At 30.8% G+C, this 17,567-nt stretch overlaps 1 protein-coding gene across 1 annotated transcript in view; it reads left to right on the top strand.

Annotated features, from left to right (window-relative positions):
• The window catches only part of LOC127727671 (cell adhesion molecule DSCAML1-like), a 73,503-nt gene that overhangs the window by 49,616 nt on the left and 6,320 nt on the right, over window positions 1-17,567 (top strand). Inside the window, exons 23-26 of the mRNA XM_052234787.1 lie at window positions 7,893-8,030; window positions 8,362-8,577; window positions 12,606-12,660; window positions 13,539-13,638. Coding sequence (XP_052090747.1) covers window positions 7,893-8,030; window positions 8,362-8,577; window positions 12,606-12,660; window positions 13,539-13,638 — 509 coding nt within the window. The remainder of the gene's footprint in view (window positions 1-7,892; window positions 8,031-8,361; window positions 8,578-12,605; window positions 12,661-13,538; window positions 13,639-17,567) is intronic.

The following is a 17,567-nucleotide window of genomic DNA, read 5'->3' as shown; positions in this document are numbered from 1 at the left end:
GACAAGATCTACAAATAAGTGAATGTGTCCAAAATCATCTGATGACTCCTTATTAGAGTTATTGCCCTTAAATGACATTCAATTTTTTGGGTTATTGCCTAACATCTTAAAAACTATTATAAATAGATAGAATCTTTAAAAAGGCAAAAAATGATCAGCAGGACAGAAACTACAAATAAGTCAACATGGCTGAAATCTTCTGCCGACTCCTTATTAGAGTTATTGCCCTTAAATGAAGATTTTTATCAATTTGTTGCATTTTACCTTATATCTTAAAAACTATAATAGATAAATAGAAACTTTAAAAGCAAACAGGACCAGCAAGACAAGTTCTACAAATAAGCCAACATCATCATATTCATTAGTCAACTCCTTATTGAAGTTATTGCCCTTTAATGACAATTTTTCCCATTTTTTCCCATTTTTGCCTATTATCTTGAAAACTATAATAGATAAATAGAAACTTTAAAAAGGAAAAAATATCAGCAGGATAACTTCTAGAAATATTTTGACATGACTTAAATTGTTGGGTAACTCTTGATAGAGTTACTCCCCTTTAATTATTATTTTTACTTATTTAAGTGGCCATTGTTGAAGATGCAGGTGAGCGACACAGGCTCTATAGAGCATCTAGTTTTTATTGTTGCTATTTTCTTAAAAGTTGTAATAGCTAAAGAGACACTGCAAGCAGCAAAAACGATCAACAAGATAAGATCAGCAAATATGTAAACAAAACTGAAATAATCAGTCAATCAACTACTTGTGGGAGTTATTTGTGTCTCCAATAACCATTTTTACCCCTCTTTTTGGAGATTTTGGTTGTTATCTGAAGAACTCTGATAGATGGAGAGAAGCTATGAACAGCTCAAAGAATCAGCAAGATCAGATTTACAAATAGGTGAACATAACAGATTTGTGGATCAACTTCTTATAGGAGCTACTGCCACTAAATGATTAAGTTTATTGTTTTTATACACTCGTTAATGGGACGTATTATGGTATACTTTTGTATGTCCGTTTGTCCTTCCATCTGGCAGTCCGTCCGTACGTCTGTCCGGTCTGTCTGTCGGTCCGTCGTCATAATGTCGGACAATAAATCAAAAACGCTTTAACCAATTTGCATGAAACTTTGGTGAATTGCTTATATCTATTGATATGAGCTCCCTTTCGATTTTTATAAATTTTAGATTTTACGTTTTCATGTTATGGGGTTTGATTCATTAAAAAAGGGGATTTTCCAGTTTTCAGACAATAAGTCAAAAATGCTTTAAGCAGTTTTCGTGAAACTTGGGTGAATTGTTTATATCTCTATTGACGCAAGCTCCCTTTCAATTTTATAAATTTTTGATATTACGTTTCCGAGTTATGGGATTTTATTCATAAAAAAGGGAGGATTTTCCAGCTTTCGGACAATAACTCAAAAGTGCTTTGAGCAGTTTTCATAAAACTTTGATGACTGTTTTACATCTATCAAAATAACATCCCTTTAGTTTTTTATAAATTTCTTATATGACATTGAGGAGTTATGGAACTTTATTCTTTGAAAAAGCGACAGGCATATCATGCACTCATGGCGCAGCTCTTTATTTTCAATTGTCTTGAAAAAAGTTATATATAAAGAGAAACTGTAAACTGATCAAGACAAGATCTGCAAGAAAATAAAGTGATGGAAATTGTTAATAGACTCCTTCTTGTGGTGGTTGTTCTGAATTTACTTGACAATTTATTTTAACTCACTTGACCTGTAGGCTGAAGTTGAGCTTTTGTCTTTCCTTAATGTTAACAAAAATCTACTATGAAAATATTGGGCCAATTTGAACCAAACTTTACCACAATTTTAATTTGGGTATCTAGTTATACCCTGCAGAACAAAGTTCTGTAGGGTATAATATTTTTGACCTGTCCGTCCGTCAGTCCTGTTCTTGTCACTGCAACTCCTCTGAAACCACACAACAGAATTTCCTGAAACTTTGAAGATAATATTGGTATACTATGTAGATGTGCATTTCGACAGGAAATTATGATAGTATTTTTTTCTAGGAGTTTTACCCCTTTGAACTCAGAATTTTGGCCTTAATATACTACTGCAACAGTTTGTCATCGCAACTCCTCTAAAAACACACAACAGAATTCCATAAAACTTTGTAGATAATAAGGACATAATATGCAGATGTGCATATCCACAAAAAAATATTATCAGTTGACTTTTGGAGGAGTTATGAGTCTTTGAACTTAGAATTTTAAACCACACAACAGAATTTCATAAAACTTTGTAGATAATAAGGACATAAAATGTAGATGTGCATATCCACAAGAAATTATCATCAGTTGACTTTTCTAGGAGTTATGCCCCTTTGAACTTAGGAATCTAGTGAGATTTTGTTTGCCCACTGACAATGTGGGGGCATGGGGTATGTGAGTGTGCTCACAAAGGTTCTTTAATTGAAAAATTTGTTAGATGATTCTGCAAAATTGTTCAAAATATTGAGATATACCTACTGGCCAATTTAAATCAAAACAGTCATGACGACTTTTTATAGCCCTAAACGAATTTTACCAATTTTTTTCTTCAGTTTTGCTTATTATGCTGAAAACTATAATAGATGGAAAGAAACTTAAAACAGCAAAAATGATCAGCACAACAAGATCTACAAATGAGTCAGCAAAGTCAAAATTGTCAGTTGACTTCTTATAGGAGTTATTGCCCTTAAATAACAATTTTTACATTTTTTTTTGAGTTTTTGCCTATATTATTGAAACTGTAAGATAGATAGAAACTTTAAATAGCACAAATGATCAGCAGGACAACAATTACAAATATGTCAACATGGCCAAAATTGTCAGTCGACTCTGTTTAGGAGTAATTGCCCTTTAATCATGTTTTTGACCATCTTTAAAAGCATTTGCTTGCATTTGCTTTTATTGTCATCGTGTACATGCCATTTTGTTTACCGACAGTCACGTGAAATAGAGTGTACACAAGATCTTTCAAGATCGAGAAAAAGTATCTGTTTGCTTGATTTTTGTATTGAAAATTATGTTATTTCTATATGCTCATGGCACAGCTCTTTATTGCATTTTTGCAGAAACTGAAATCTATAAGGAGGAAAAGTGATTAGCAAAGCAATATCTTCAAATAGGTAAACATAACCGAAATTGTCATTGGACTACTTATAGGAATTATTGCCGTTACAATGATTTTTACCCTGTTTTCATTTTGGGCAAAAATTTTAGAAAACAGAATAAAACTGTTTAAGGTAAAAATGATCAGCAAGACATGATCAACAAAAAAAAAGGGATTTTAGTCATGAATTATATCCCACCTACAATGTTAGAGAGTGGCCATTTATGAAGATGCACTTATATCTAGGTGAGCGTGCTGTTGTTTTATATATTGTCTTAGTGGATCTGTATCAAACCTTGTAACAATCTTATTTAGTGTGTGAAAGATGGCTGACACCGTTGCTGGTGATTTTATTGTCAAATATTTTTACCAGGTTAGCAATAATTCAGGCTTTGGGGAACATCTAGTGTTGTTTTTTTGTTTTATTTATTGTAGGACAAATGTTACTTATAAATACAAAAATAATGTATATTATGTCATAAAACTTGTGTCATTTCTAATTGATCAGAAAAGAAGCTTTTTGATAAACATGAAACTGTAACAAATGTAAAAATGATCAAAAAGAACATGTATTTAGCATTAACCTTTATCAATAATTATTCTTTCAAAAAAATAAGAAAAACATTATACCAAGACAAATTGCAAAATTTAGAATTAAATTATTCCATTGCCCGAGGAAATACTTTTAAATTAAATAGAAATTGAAAACATTAAATTGACTGAAAAACAACTTGAAAGAAAGTAATTGAAGAACATAAAATACAAATGGTCTACAATATGTTGACTTTGTACTTGAAGATGTGTACAGGATGTGTCAGACATGAATGATTTTCCTGAGGATTTGAACATCAATTTGTTAAATAAGTAATCATACTGTCAGGATAGTTGGTTCACAGCCAAAGTATATAGTCAGTCTTAACAAATTTGTAGTTATAAAAATTTATCAACTTACGATTATATGGACTAAACTTAGGGGGTATGATTTTAATTTAGGTCTTAATATAGAAATGAGATTTTCCTTAAAGCTATATTTTTTTCATTGGTAATAAATCTTTTACTTGAGCAAATATTTTCTTTGAAGGCTGCTTCAGGTTAAATAGCTTTCTAATTCACTGTCTGATTTGGGTACTGTTTGTCAAATTTAGTATAAGAAAAACTTAAGTTAATCAGAAAATATTTGTCCTACTTTGTAACATTTTTATGCTCCCAGAAAATATTTCAGGAGCATTTAGTATTGGCTTTGTCTGTCTATCCTTCTGTCAGTGTGTACGAAACAATTGGTTTCCAGATAATAACTTGAGTTTGTTTCCCTTGCGTGATTGAAAGAAACTAATACAAATGATCAATATTTGGAGGGTGGAAAAACCTATTGATTTTGGGGTTAAAAGGTCAAAGGTGAAGGTCACTATTACAATAAAGTGGAAAATGGTTTCCAGATGGTAACTTGAGATTTACTTGCCTGATTGTAATGAAACTTACACAGATGAGAGGGAAAGAGAAGGGGGAAAGTCTTATTTTTTTGTCGACAGATCAAAGGTCAATGTCACTGTTAATAAAAACGAAACATTTTTTCCTTCTGCATGGTAGCTTCATTGGAATGAAATTAATCTGATGGAAGATATAGGAAAAGGGAGAAAGCCTTATGAATTTTGGGTCAACAGGTCAAGGTCACTTTTACTAAAAATAGAATTTTTTTAAGCATAATTAATATCCTATCTAGAGGTCATCTAGATTTCCATGTTTTATAACATCGTAGTTGTACTATATATAGAAACAAGAAGTAATAACCATACCAACACCACCTCTCTAAAATAATGAAGAAAAAAGATAAAAGTTAGAATGTATGTCAGTCGGTGTAAAAATAGTTTTATAATGAGAGAGCCATATGATATGTCAAAAGATTATATTACCATTAAGTAGAGTCGTCAGTCTCTCGTAGTATATGTCTCTGATTACAATGATATAAAAGAGGTGAAAACAAATCTTGATGTATATCATCTTCATCACTCATAATTATTCAGTAATCTGTATTTTAACTTTAACTGGCCTAAAGCTAAATTTACACACCTGTTTAAATTATACAGGTAAAATGATATCTAATTAAAGGTATTGATAAAGATTGAAATAGATCACTGACATTGGAGATTTGTTTATATAATAGGTGAATAAATCTTATTTGATGATTATATTGTGAAGTTTTATAAATATCTTGCTTGGAATTATGATTATACATGAAATATAATTATTTTTTAACAATATGTATATAATAATCTGACTGATTGGCCATAAATAGAACATTTCCTATCAGAAAGTTAAGGATTAAATTACATATGGGATGTTAGATTAAGGTAAGTTTATTTTATTATTTAATATGCTTATATATATTTTATGAAAAAGATATTCAAATAGAGATGATAATGTGATATTTAATGGGTTGCACTCGTTGCACTTTCTTGATATTTTCATAATTTGATAATGAGAGGCAAATAAATGGCTGTATCTTTCAAATTTTTTTCATAATTGATGACTCCTAATATCTTTTTCAGACTCGTTTTGTGTTTTAGATTCCTCATACTTGTCTAGTATTAGAATTATCTGCCCTTTTCTGGACCCACCCACTTTTTCATGAATTAAACTCTTGTTATTTGTTCTCATTGCAATTTTGCTTGTTTTATTAGTCACTGGATGTGACTTTTTGAACAATAAGCAATGAAGTACAGTCAATTAAACAATAAGCAATAAATACCCTGTCCTGCAGTGACAAAGTATAAGGTTACAATCAGTCTCCTTATATTATTAGTACAAAATATACATTTTTATGTAGCTTTTTTCTTCAGAAAAAATCTCTGATTTCAGTTAAACATTGTAAATATCCTTTACATTGACAAACAAATATATTAATTTGCAAATTGGAAGTCAGGTTAGGATAAATCAAATGTATAAGGTAAATCAGACTGTCCTCAGTGCCCATCCATAGACCAGGAGATTATGTCAGAAAATTAGATAAAACCACTCACTGATCCTGATATCAATTACATAATTATTAATTATTGAATCAAATTAAAATTGACAATTGGTTTAAATAATATAAATCATAATAAACAGGTTGAAACCAATCACCAAAATAGGATGGTTAAACTGTTTAAACCAATTTGGGAACTATTATCGCAAAGTGTGATATTAGAATTACTTTCTTAAGAAAGTTGGATTTTATAGATAATACTAAATAAGTGTAATTTTAATCCAAATAATACAATAGAAGGCTTTAGCTTCTGGTGGGCAACATTTCTGGGTGCCTGTAATATTTAGATGATTAAACACACTGAAATTGATATTGCAAGGATCTAGCGAAGTTGCTGTTTCATCTCATTCTCTTGTTAATGTGATAGGTCAGTATCTCATCTTTTTAATTCCTTTTTCTGTCTGTCTATAAAGACTACAAACGGTACAACTATTCAGTAAGTATTTTCTGTTATGTATATATATATAAAGTTAAATTGATAAAACTGTCACCCAAAAACATGAAAAACATGCAGTAACCAAAATATGAAAATCTGTGGGTCACTATTTGTCCTTCATATTGATGAATAAAAGTTATTTAAAGTCCTCTTATAATTAAAAAGTACCAAAGTACAGTTGAGTTGTACTAGAAATTATATTTGACTTAGAAGTGGCTATACATGATGTCAAGAGGCGAGTAAGTTTATGTGTTTTAATAACCTGGTGTAATCTATATAGAGGAGATATTACTGACTGTGAATAAAAATTGTATGTAAATAAACTGAAGAGTTGTTTGTATATAGATTACGCTCTATGATTTATGATAAAGGATTAATTACCTAGTATAGTTTGTACCCTATATACATATCTAAAAGGTAAAATTGTATGCCATGTATTGAATTCTAGTAAAAAGCTCTTTTAAAAAAAAGTATATGGGGGTTTTTGAAGGCAATTATTCAGAACCCCACCACTCATATACTGAATGACAACCACTCACAGAAATGTATATGTAAGTTCCTGTAAACCCACCAGATAACGTTTTCCAGAGCAACCCTAAGCCAATACTGTAAAATAACCAAAAGGTTTCTTAGGATATGATAGAATAGACTACTTTTGTACATCTTTTTGTCCGGTGAGAATCAGGTCATAATGTTTGTCGTGACCGCAACTTATGACAACTTCCTGGTATATAGTACCAGGCCTTATCTCACTAAACTTGAAAATGTCTTGGTTTTTATGCCCCACCTAGGGGCATTATGTTTTTTCGGTCTGTGCGTCCTTCGTCTGTCCGTCCTTTCGTCCGTCTGTTCGTCTATCTGTCCGTCCGTCTGTCCCACTTCAGGTTAAAGTTTTTAGTTAAAGTTTTTGGTCAAGGTAGTTTTTGATGAAGTTGCATGAGTAATTTTTATGACAGCCGTTTGATTTTTGTTACCAAATTAGCTGCATCGATCTTATTGTCTTTCAGTAATAATTAACTAACAGAAGTTCTTCATGATTTTATTTTTTGTTTTCATTTTCTTTTACAGCATATTTGTCTGTGTTGAGTATTAGTTTAAGAATCTTATTTACTTACTTCCTTTGTGTTAAACTAGGGGAGTTTATCTGGTTATCTCACTTGTTTACATGGAAAGAACATCATTGATTTACTGTTTTTTCTCTCCCCATTCAATTTTTCCTCTCAACTGTCTCCCCAATTATATTTCATTATTTCATAACCAAATTGTGTTTTTTTTTGTTATATAAATCCATGATATTTAATTTGTTACAGAAGTGGTCAAAAGAATCCAAACAGATTTGACTACAGGGATATTAAAAAATCTAACACCAGGCCATGTATTCAAGATTACTATTATGGCAGTAAATGGTGCGGGTGTAGGAGACAAGTTTGATTACACAGCATCAACAGGTGGTTTTCATTTAAAACTTTCTAGAGTTATTTCCCCTGTCACAATATTAATTTTTTTGGGTAAAAAACTTTTTCAAGATTTTTATAGTCACATTAAAAAAAATAAAGTCAAACATTGTTGAAAAAACACTGTTTTCCAAAACTGCTTCTTATTCATACTATTTTAAAAATTTATTCAATTTATACAAAAAGTATTCAATTGATCTGCTTATGCTTAATATAGTGAATATACTCATACACAGCAAAGATGTATCTAATGCCAAAACAAAATTATGAATCACTCTTCCGTGTTTATTATAGAAAAAGTAAATATGTAAAAATGTACTTCTAGCCTCTTTGCCACCTTTGGCAGTTGAAACAACAACTAAGGAGGAGATGTCAACAGAGGCCACAACAGTAAGCCTCTCTCAACCTAATGGAGTAAACTCTGTGTTATCACCAGCAGTGTTTGGTGGCATTATAGCTGGAGCTGTACTTGTTGTCATGGTGATTATACTAGTAACCTGCTTATGTATCAGGAGGAAAAGATTAGACCAGGCAAAATATGGTAGGATTAAATGTTAAATTACAATAATAAAATCTTTCTCTAACCAAAACCAAATTTAGCAGGAATGATATATGGAGGTTCTTTGATATAATTTTCTAATTTCAATTCCATTGGATAAAATTGTGGTACTTAAGACAGTACTTACTCTTCAGTTGTGGAGAAGTGCCATTTTTGTCTCGCCTAATACAAGACATAGGGATTACAATCCAGCAGGGTCATCAACTATTTGAAAGAATTTTATATTTCAGAGAGTGAACCTAGAGGCTTCTTATCTTGTATACAGACGCCTCTTTATACAAGATATGTATCCTCCAGGTTATAAAGTATTTATCTGTCGTATGTCCATTGTCCTTGATCTCATTTGAATATTTCAGAAAGTGCTTAAAAGAAATGTAGAGTTTTTTTAATCATATGAATTTCTCACTTATTATGAGTAACAGGGAAGCTATTATTGGTATATGGGTTCCTTGCAAGGTCTGTCTGGCTTGGTTTATCTGACCTTGACCTCATTGTCATGGATCAATGATAATGTTGGGTTTATTTGATACTTGTAGTAAAACTTTATCTTTAATATCATTCATGGTCAGTAAAGCAGGCAAAACATTTCAGTGTGTACACTCTTGTTGACATTGTGCATAGATTCAGCTGATCATTGCAGCTTTACAACCTTTATTTATATTTTTTAAGAAATCTTGATCGCTAGATCAATTGAATAAATTTCATAGTCCAAAATTTTGAAAATCTAACTTATTTATCTAAAATTGAGAATTTATAGAAAAAATTACTTAAATTGGCTCTGATTATAAAAAACCTCATGTTTATCTTTATTTGGTAGACGACAGTTCCTTAGTTACAATATTTGTAAGAAAATGCATATGTAGTGGAAATATTTTTAAAGAAAAATTCAAAAATTTGTAATCAAGTTAAAATTTATGAAATATTTATACTTACCAGTCAGAAACATACTTTTGGATTATCTTTCTTTACTACGTTCATAACTCGCAAACACACAGATGATCTTGATTCAAACATTAACTAACCCAGATCATCCGTGTGGTTCATGCTTCAGTTTATCGGCGTGTACATAACACCCGCACTGAAATTAAAGCATGGGGCGGCGGTGGGAATATTGACTGGTAAGTATAAATAGTTCATAAAATTTTAACTTGATTACAAATTTTTGAATTTTATTTCAATTATTTATACTTAACAGTCAGAAACATACTTTTGGATAGTTGAGTTTCCTGCAAACTTTGATTGTTTATTCAACCAATTATCACGACTATCATAGTCCAACTTTCTTTTGTTGGTTTTGTGAAATTCGGGTAACAAATCTTCCAATTGTTCCCTTTGCTCTTTCCTTTTCTCAAGTTATTTTTCCAGACCTTGTCCAAAAACACCATCGTCAGAAAGCGGTAAATAAAGTACCTTAGCTTGAATGTGATTTAAATTATTTATGCCTGCATCTGTTGCAGCACATTTCCTTCTTATCATATGATGAAAGGCTCCAGCTCTACCCATTTGGTCAAGAGATTTGGTTGACATAGCAAATAAATCTTTAACTAATTGACAATTTTCTTCACTAGCATTGTCATTTTCTAAATTACCCAACAAAGTGCCCAAAGCTTGTTGCATATACGAAATAGAAATTATTCCAATTCTGGAAGCTACCTGTCCAGAATAGGATAGCTTCTCAATTTGTTTCACAGGTTGAGAAAATAATTGTTTTTGCTTGTCCCAAGATTTCACGGTTTTATTTGTATGCACACGTTTAATCATAGGTTCTAGCATATCATCTAAACTTGGCACTTGTAACACTGGTAAAGATTTCTCATGTACAGGAAAACATGATCTATATTCACCTTTATAAGCAGACAAATGTTCAGGATGTTGAGTTCTCTAAGAGTAAGATAAAATCTTAACTTGTGAATCATCTAAAATTAAACCTACTGACTGGTCACTATTGTCACCTGGTAAATCATCCTTAAAAATTTTAGCTAGTCTATCAACTTTATTGTTGCATGTAGTGTAAGTAATTAAGTTTAAGTATTTACTAAACCTGTCAGTTTTATTAGCATTACTGTTTTTATCAAGTAAATGACTACTCACTGATTGAGTATCACTGTCTTCATGATCTGAAATTAGACCCAACAGATCTCGTCTCTCTCGACGATCTACTTCTAAAGATATTTCTGAGCGTTCATCAAAATCTCTTACAATTCTTGGACTACCTAAATCTTCATTCAAGTTAGGTTCCAAAGGAATTAATGGTCTGCATTCCCTCTGTACAGGGACGTTATCCATTCTCGTAACATCGTTCTCCTGCGTGGCTGACCCACCAGTATGAGAACTATCTGCATTTTTATTAGCTGCCTGTAGCAAGCCAAAAAGTTTATCAAACCGCTTTTCAAGCTTTTTTCTATGCTGAAAAAATTCATTTCTAGATCTGCCGTCTTGGACGAACGTTTTTTAGACTTACTTGTTGAGGATTTGTTGCCGGTTCTGGCCATTTTGGTATCACGAATTTGGTTACCTGTACTTCCGGTAATAGTAATACCGACAGAATCACTTTCTAAGTCTTCTTCGGATATTCTATTTGTTTCTTCCATAGTTAAACAATTATATAGTCATAGTCAAACGACAAATACTGCGGCAGTAAAACATTTACTGACCGAATGCGAACTGAACGTGTTTTGTACACGCCGAAAGATAAATGAAGCATGAACCACAAGGATGATCTGGGTTAGTTAATGTTTGAATCAAGATCATCTGTGTGTTTGCGAGTTATGAAAGTAGTAAAGAAAGATAATCCAAAAGTATGTTTCTGACTGGTAAGTATAAATAATTGAAATAAAATCCTTTTTTTTAACCAACAACTTTGATTTTTTTTTTTTAAAGTACATTTATTGAGACTTACAAGTGTTTGGTATACACAGGTTGAAATAGAATATTTATTGCATGTCGTGGTAAGTGAGCATTATATAAGTTCCAACAGGAACTATATGAAGGGTTTGGTTATTCAGGTTTAACTGTACATTAATATACTCAGCAATTCAAGAAACGTACCACATCTTTTTTTGTAATTTGAATGATTTAATTTTATTTTTGTTTGAAATTAAAGCAATGGAAGCAAAAGTTTAAAATTCTTCAGATAAAAATTATTGCAGAAATCTTCACATCCAATCTTGAAACAGGGTTTCACAGTAAAAAAGTTTTAATTAAAATTAATTCTTTTTTAGGACTTCAATGAGGGATGCAATTTTGTCAAAAAAAAAATTCTGAGGTAACAAAGAATTTGTTTTTCGAGTTTAAAAATTTTCTACTTTGAAATTCTTCAGTCTTGTAAAATATAAATCTCTTGATGTCGAAACTAATGTGTCAAATTTCTGACCAATCCTTTTGCTTAAGTTTTAAAGATATAGCAATTTGAATATTTAATTCCAAAAGTACTTACTTTATTATTGATCAGTATATTTTGGGGATTTCTTTACAAAATATTGCAGAAATTAACACCTGTTTAAATGTCAAGGTACAAAGTATCAGATAACATTTAATATCTTGATTTAAGAAATGGGAAGAAGGAAGCTAGAATATGTTAAACCATATTAAACAGATGTTATGGTCTGTCACATGACAAAAAAATGAAGAAATACATTATATAAACAAAGAAACAATTCAAAAATAGGAAAAGATTTACATGATATGCAGTTGTTAAAAATGGAAGTCTTGAATACAAGTAAGAGACATAAATTTTTTATGTTGTGCCTGAAATCGACTTATTATGCATATTTCATATTTGTGTAAAACATTTTGGGGAATTTTAATCCCCCCCCCCTTAAACATAAAAGATTAATTTTCCCTAATATATGTACCAGCTTGATTTAAATGGAATAGCCAATTACTTTTAGCATTGGTCAACAAAGATTACTTGGTGATTACTGTCCCCTTTTGTCCCTTCTCCGTATTTTAGTTCTTAGAAATTGATTATGTATACTGTATACTTTTAAAGTTTAACTGATTTATTTTAGTGAATACAAAGAATCCTGGAGTATTTGGAAACTTACAAGAAGACAAATCTTTAAGGTAAGATGTCATTTCTTATTATCATGAGATATACAGTAGTTTCAAAAACAAATATATCAATTTTACTTTATTCTTTATTCTATAATTTTATTTTTATACTGTAAATGTTGAAAAAAAAATCCCCCCCTCCCCCCCACCCCCCCCCCCCCCCCCCACCCTGTGAAGAGTATGTACAAATCAATAATATTGATGTTAAAAGGGCACTCATCATTGGGTGCACGAATTTAACCCCTACATTTAAATCTTGAAAATAAAACCCTCCAAAAATATGTTTACAGCATATTCCATAAAAAATACATTATTTTCCTAAAATGGTTAAAAATTCATTTTTCAACTAATTTTCTTAAAATTTTCAAAGATAAAAGCAGAGTAAGTCAGTGTTCTTATGCCATTTTAGAAATTGATTTAACAAAGTTAGTACTCCAAAGTAACAAATTAACAAGTTGAGGGCTGAAGAGAAATAGTTTAAACCTGCTACGTGTCAAGTACTTGCCAGGAACTTTCTCAGTTGTTGTCTTATGTTATACCCTTATTATATTATTTTGGTTTTTGGGGATAATTGGTGTTGATGGCAAATCTTTGTCTTATTTGAATGAATTCACAACTTTTCTAGACTCCAGGCAATTCAGAGCTTGACATATTGTATAGGCATTTGTCTGTTGTGAAAGACCTAATGTTGACCTGAAGAAAGCATTTTTTTTTGCATTGGGTTGCTGCCTCAGTGATGTATACCACGCATATTCTCTTATTCATTAATATTCACACATACTTTTGTTTGACCTGAACTGTAAAGATATATTTTGATATTTTGAATGCAAGGAGTCAGATCTTTTTTTTTTCTCCCTGTGCATTTTTTTAATTTCTGTCTCCAATTTCAGAACATCTAAATCTGAACAGTTAGAAGATAGAGGATCATTAAGGAGAATAGATTTTGTTGGAGACACTGTACTATATGGATCTAACAATAAAACAAAGAAGGTAATTTAGGAATACTGAAGGTAGATTTTGTTATAACTGTAGCGTGACACAGTGATGTTACTGTGACTTGACTATAGGTGTTGCTGTTTACCTTTACCTATTGTTCAACCAGATTGTAAAATTGACAATACAATTTGGACATTTAAATTGACCAGTTGGTATTGTTAGAGTTAATTAATAGATGATCACTCATGCATTTTGAGTCTACCTGGAGTCTGTCCCATCACTTCACCTGTTCAATTGTAAATGTTGTAGTGTAACTGGGTTAGGTCTTTCAAAAGTTATCCATGTGGAAAACGTATTTTATGTTCTAATATTTGTTAAATACTGCTGATTTTTAAAGATTTATTTCCCCATGTTTTCATTAGAGAATCCTAAAACAAGTAAAGGAAATACACATGTAATTATAGTCTTTTTTCATTGAAATGAATGTATTCCTTAAAGTAATTGGCCATGCAATTGCCAAAGAAACGCAACATTTAGAAGGAAAACAAGAGCTTTTTATTTTAATTTTAGGAGTGAGCAAGCCAGAACAAGAATGTATATGGTTTTTTTTCTCGCAGGGTATTTAATTGCATGTTATATGCACTACATTTTCATTGCCAAATACTATGAGTGCTTGGATTTCTTTCATATTGATGAAAAGACCTCTCTTACCTCCTTAGCTTCTTCTAATGGGAGATAACTCAAAATAATTTTTTTAACTCTTGTGGAAATCTTAATAATATCATAATTTCCATAATTTTCCAGAATTAATAGACACCAGAACAAATGTGTGCATTCCTTCAGTTAGACATTTGTTCAATATTTATTGACATGAGCCTTGTACAAAGTGCTTATGCATAGTAAAATATCAAAATAATAGTTATGAATAAACTGTTTTGTTCATTAATTTATTTATTGGCACTGATATTGATATCCCATTCAGTATTCCGGTTTCACTATTTGAAATAATTTTAATATATTTTCCTAATTTTGTTAACTTTTTGGAATATTTCTTACATTTTCACTATATCACTAGATTTTTTTCTATAACCACAGGATTCTGTTTAATTTCCCATGATAGATATATGTAATTAAACAGGTGCAGATCCAGAATTTTGTAATTTATGACTATTTCCAATATCACATTCAAAAAAATTATCTTCACTTTACAGATTTTTTGGAATATTTTATTTACATTTTCACTTCATCACTTGATTTTACTATATCCACAGTATTACTATTTTATTTTCCATGATATATGTCCCAATTAATCAATATTAGATCCAGAATTTTATTATGATTATTTCCAATATCCCATTCAAAATTGTTATCCTCACATTATGAATTTTTTGAATAATTTTGCTTTTATTTTTCACCTTATCACTAGATAAGACTATATCCAATGTATTCACATTTTATTTTATTTCCATGATATATATATATCACATTTAAACAGGTGAATTATCTTCATATTAGATCCAGAGTTTTATAATGATAATTTTCAAAATCACATTTAAAACCACAGAAACATGTTGGATGAACTTATTTCTCCTACTTGCATTCCAGTTTTATTTTTTTTACCTTTTAGATTAACTAAATCCCATCTTATGAAAAGTGAATTCCCTTGAGTGAACACAGTATTTTTATGCACAAAAATCCTAATAGATTTCAAAGAAAAACACTGCAAGGTATATTCCATAATTATTTCGAATATAACATGTATATCATCATGTGAATGCCATATAAAACATTTTGAATGAATGATTTCTTCCTTGATACATTCATGACAATCCATTCTTGGAAGAAAAAACAAGTCCATTTTAAGAAGCAAAATTAGATGGAATCTAATAAGTGAATTCAAATAAAATAAATCCCAGTATTTTATGCACATTGATTACAAAAGATTTCAAACACTGTGAATAATACTCCAAAATGAAAATAAATTGAAGAGATATATGAAGTAATGCATAACATATCCATCTGAAAACTGAAACTGAAAACACTTGAATAGCTATTTCTTGTTTCACTGACAACTGGACAATACTATGTATAAGGGTTAAAAAATTTAAAGATTCATTTATTACGTAAAATCATTTTTAATTTTCATACATATTAACATGCAGTTAAGAAAATCTTTTACTGATTTAGATTTCTGGGTCACAATTAGATATAATATTTTCTTCCCTATCAATTTTATAATAGAATATCCCTAGGTGAAGAAAAACTTCATGAAAAAAGCATGCTGTAAGGTTGGGTTAGGTGATGAAAAAAACAGTACAGGTAGCATCAAGGTAGACTCAATAATACCAACTGGTCAATTTGAATGTCCAAATTGTATTGTCAATTTTACAATCTGGTTGAACAATAGGTAAAGGTAAACAGCAACACATATAGTCAAGTCACAGTAGAAAGAAAACTTTTTATCATTGTGAAAATATGTTTCTCTAATTCTTTCACTATTTTCACATTTCTCAACCGATTGTGAAAAAAATTTTCTCCTCACTAGTGAAATATCTGTTCTCAGCAAATGATTGGTCAAAATTTAATTATGACGTCAAATTTTCTTGATTTCTTCTGAATTTCCTATTGTGACGTCATGAAAAAAGGCGACCATGCCTGATGACTTTACATATAAAGAACACAACTTTCTGCAAATCTTTGAAAAGGAAGGATAAAAATCATTAGAGAAATACAGATTCCACCACTCCAACAAGTGTGTTACAATATTTCTCCACTCGAGACAGTTAAATTTTAATATTTAAAGTGCAAGGCTTGCCAAGCTTTTTTTAAAATAATTAAAATTTAACTGTTGAGAGTGGAGAAATATCGTAATACACGAGTTATAGTGGTGTAATCTGTTTCTCTAATGATTTTTATCCTTCCTTTTCAAAGATTTGCAGAAAGTTGTGTTCTTTATATGTGAAGTCATCAGGCATGGTCACCTTTTTTCATGACCTCACAATAGGAAATTCAGAAGAAACCAAGAAAATTTGACGTCATGATTAAATTTCAACTAATCATTTGCCGAGAACAGATATTTCACTAGTGAGGAGAAATAGTTTTCTCACACCGATCAAGAAATGTGAAAATAGCACAAAAATTAGAGAAACAGATTCCACCACAAGAGCTCGTGTATTACGATATTTCTCCACTCTCAACAGTTAAATTTTAATTATTTAAAAAGCTCGACAAGCCTCACTTTAAATATTAAAATTTAACTATCTCGAGTGGAGAAATATCATAACACACTTGTTGCAGTGGTGGAATCTATATTGGTATGATTGAACATCCTAGGCCATCTTTCAGATCAACTGTAGATAAACAGTATTGAATACGTCTATCCATGACTGATGTTTCCTAGCGTAAGTATATTTACAAAAAAACATTATCTAAGTTAAAAGATAGAACTGTAAGTAAAATGGGTTGTATGTGAAAATCATTGTAGGATCATCTATTACATTATAACCTCAACTTATGTAATGCATTTTTTCCATTTCAAAAGCCTAATTGTTGGAATAAGGGCTATTCCATTAAAATGTATGTGGGAGGGTAGGAAGGGAAGTTTAACTATTGAATGTGGGTCATGGGTCTCTTTTCAGTATGCATCTATTACCATTATGCAAAATTATCTAAAATATGGTTCTTGGTTGTAGGGATATTTTGAAAGTCCCTTCCTACCCTCCCACATACATTTTAATGGAATAGCCCTAATCAAATATGATCTTTTACCATTTTTTTAACTTCTTGAGTGTTCTAATTTAAATACAAATTTTGGCATTTCTTGTACATGTTGATGTTGAATTGGCATTTGAATAGAAAGGATATGTGGTACATGGAGATGAACGTAGGACATCAGTCTCTTGAACTACCTGAAAATTAATCAATATATCAAAGGAACAAAGCTTTGATTGTTGTTCTACGTCTTGACAGTTAAATATAGGTGT

This window comes from Mytilus californianus, unplaced genomic scaffold, assembly GCF_021869535.1.
Source record: "Mytilus californianus isolate M0D057914Y unplaced genomic scaffold, xbMytCali1.0.p SCAF_2, whole genome shotgun sequence".
Lineage (NCBI taxonomy): Eukaryota > Metazoa > Mollusca > Bivalvia > Mytilida > Mytilidae > Mytilus > Mytilus californianus.
Note: the sequence above shows the minus strand (reverse complement) of the source record. Positions and strands in the feature narration are given on the sequence as shown.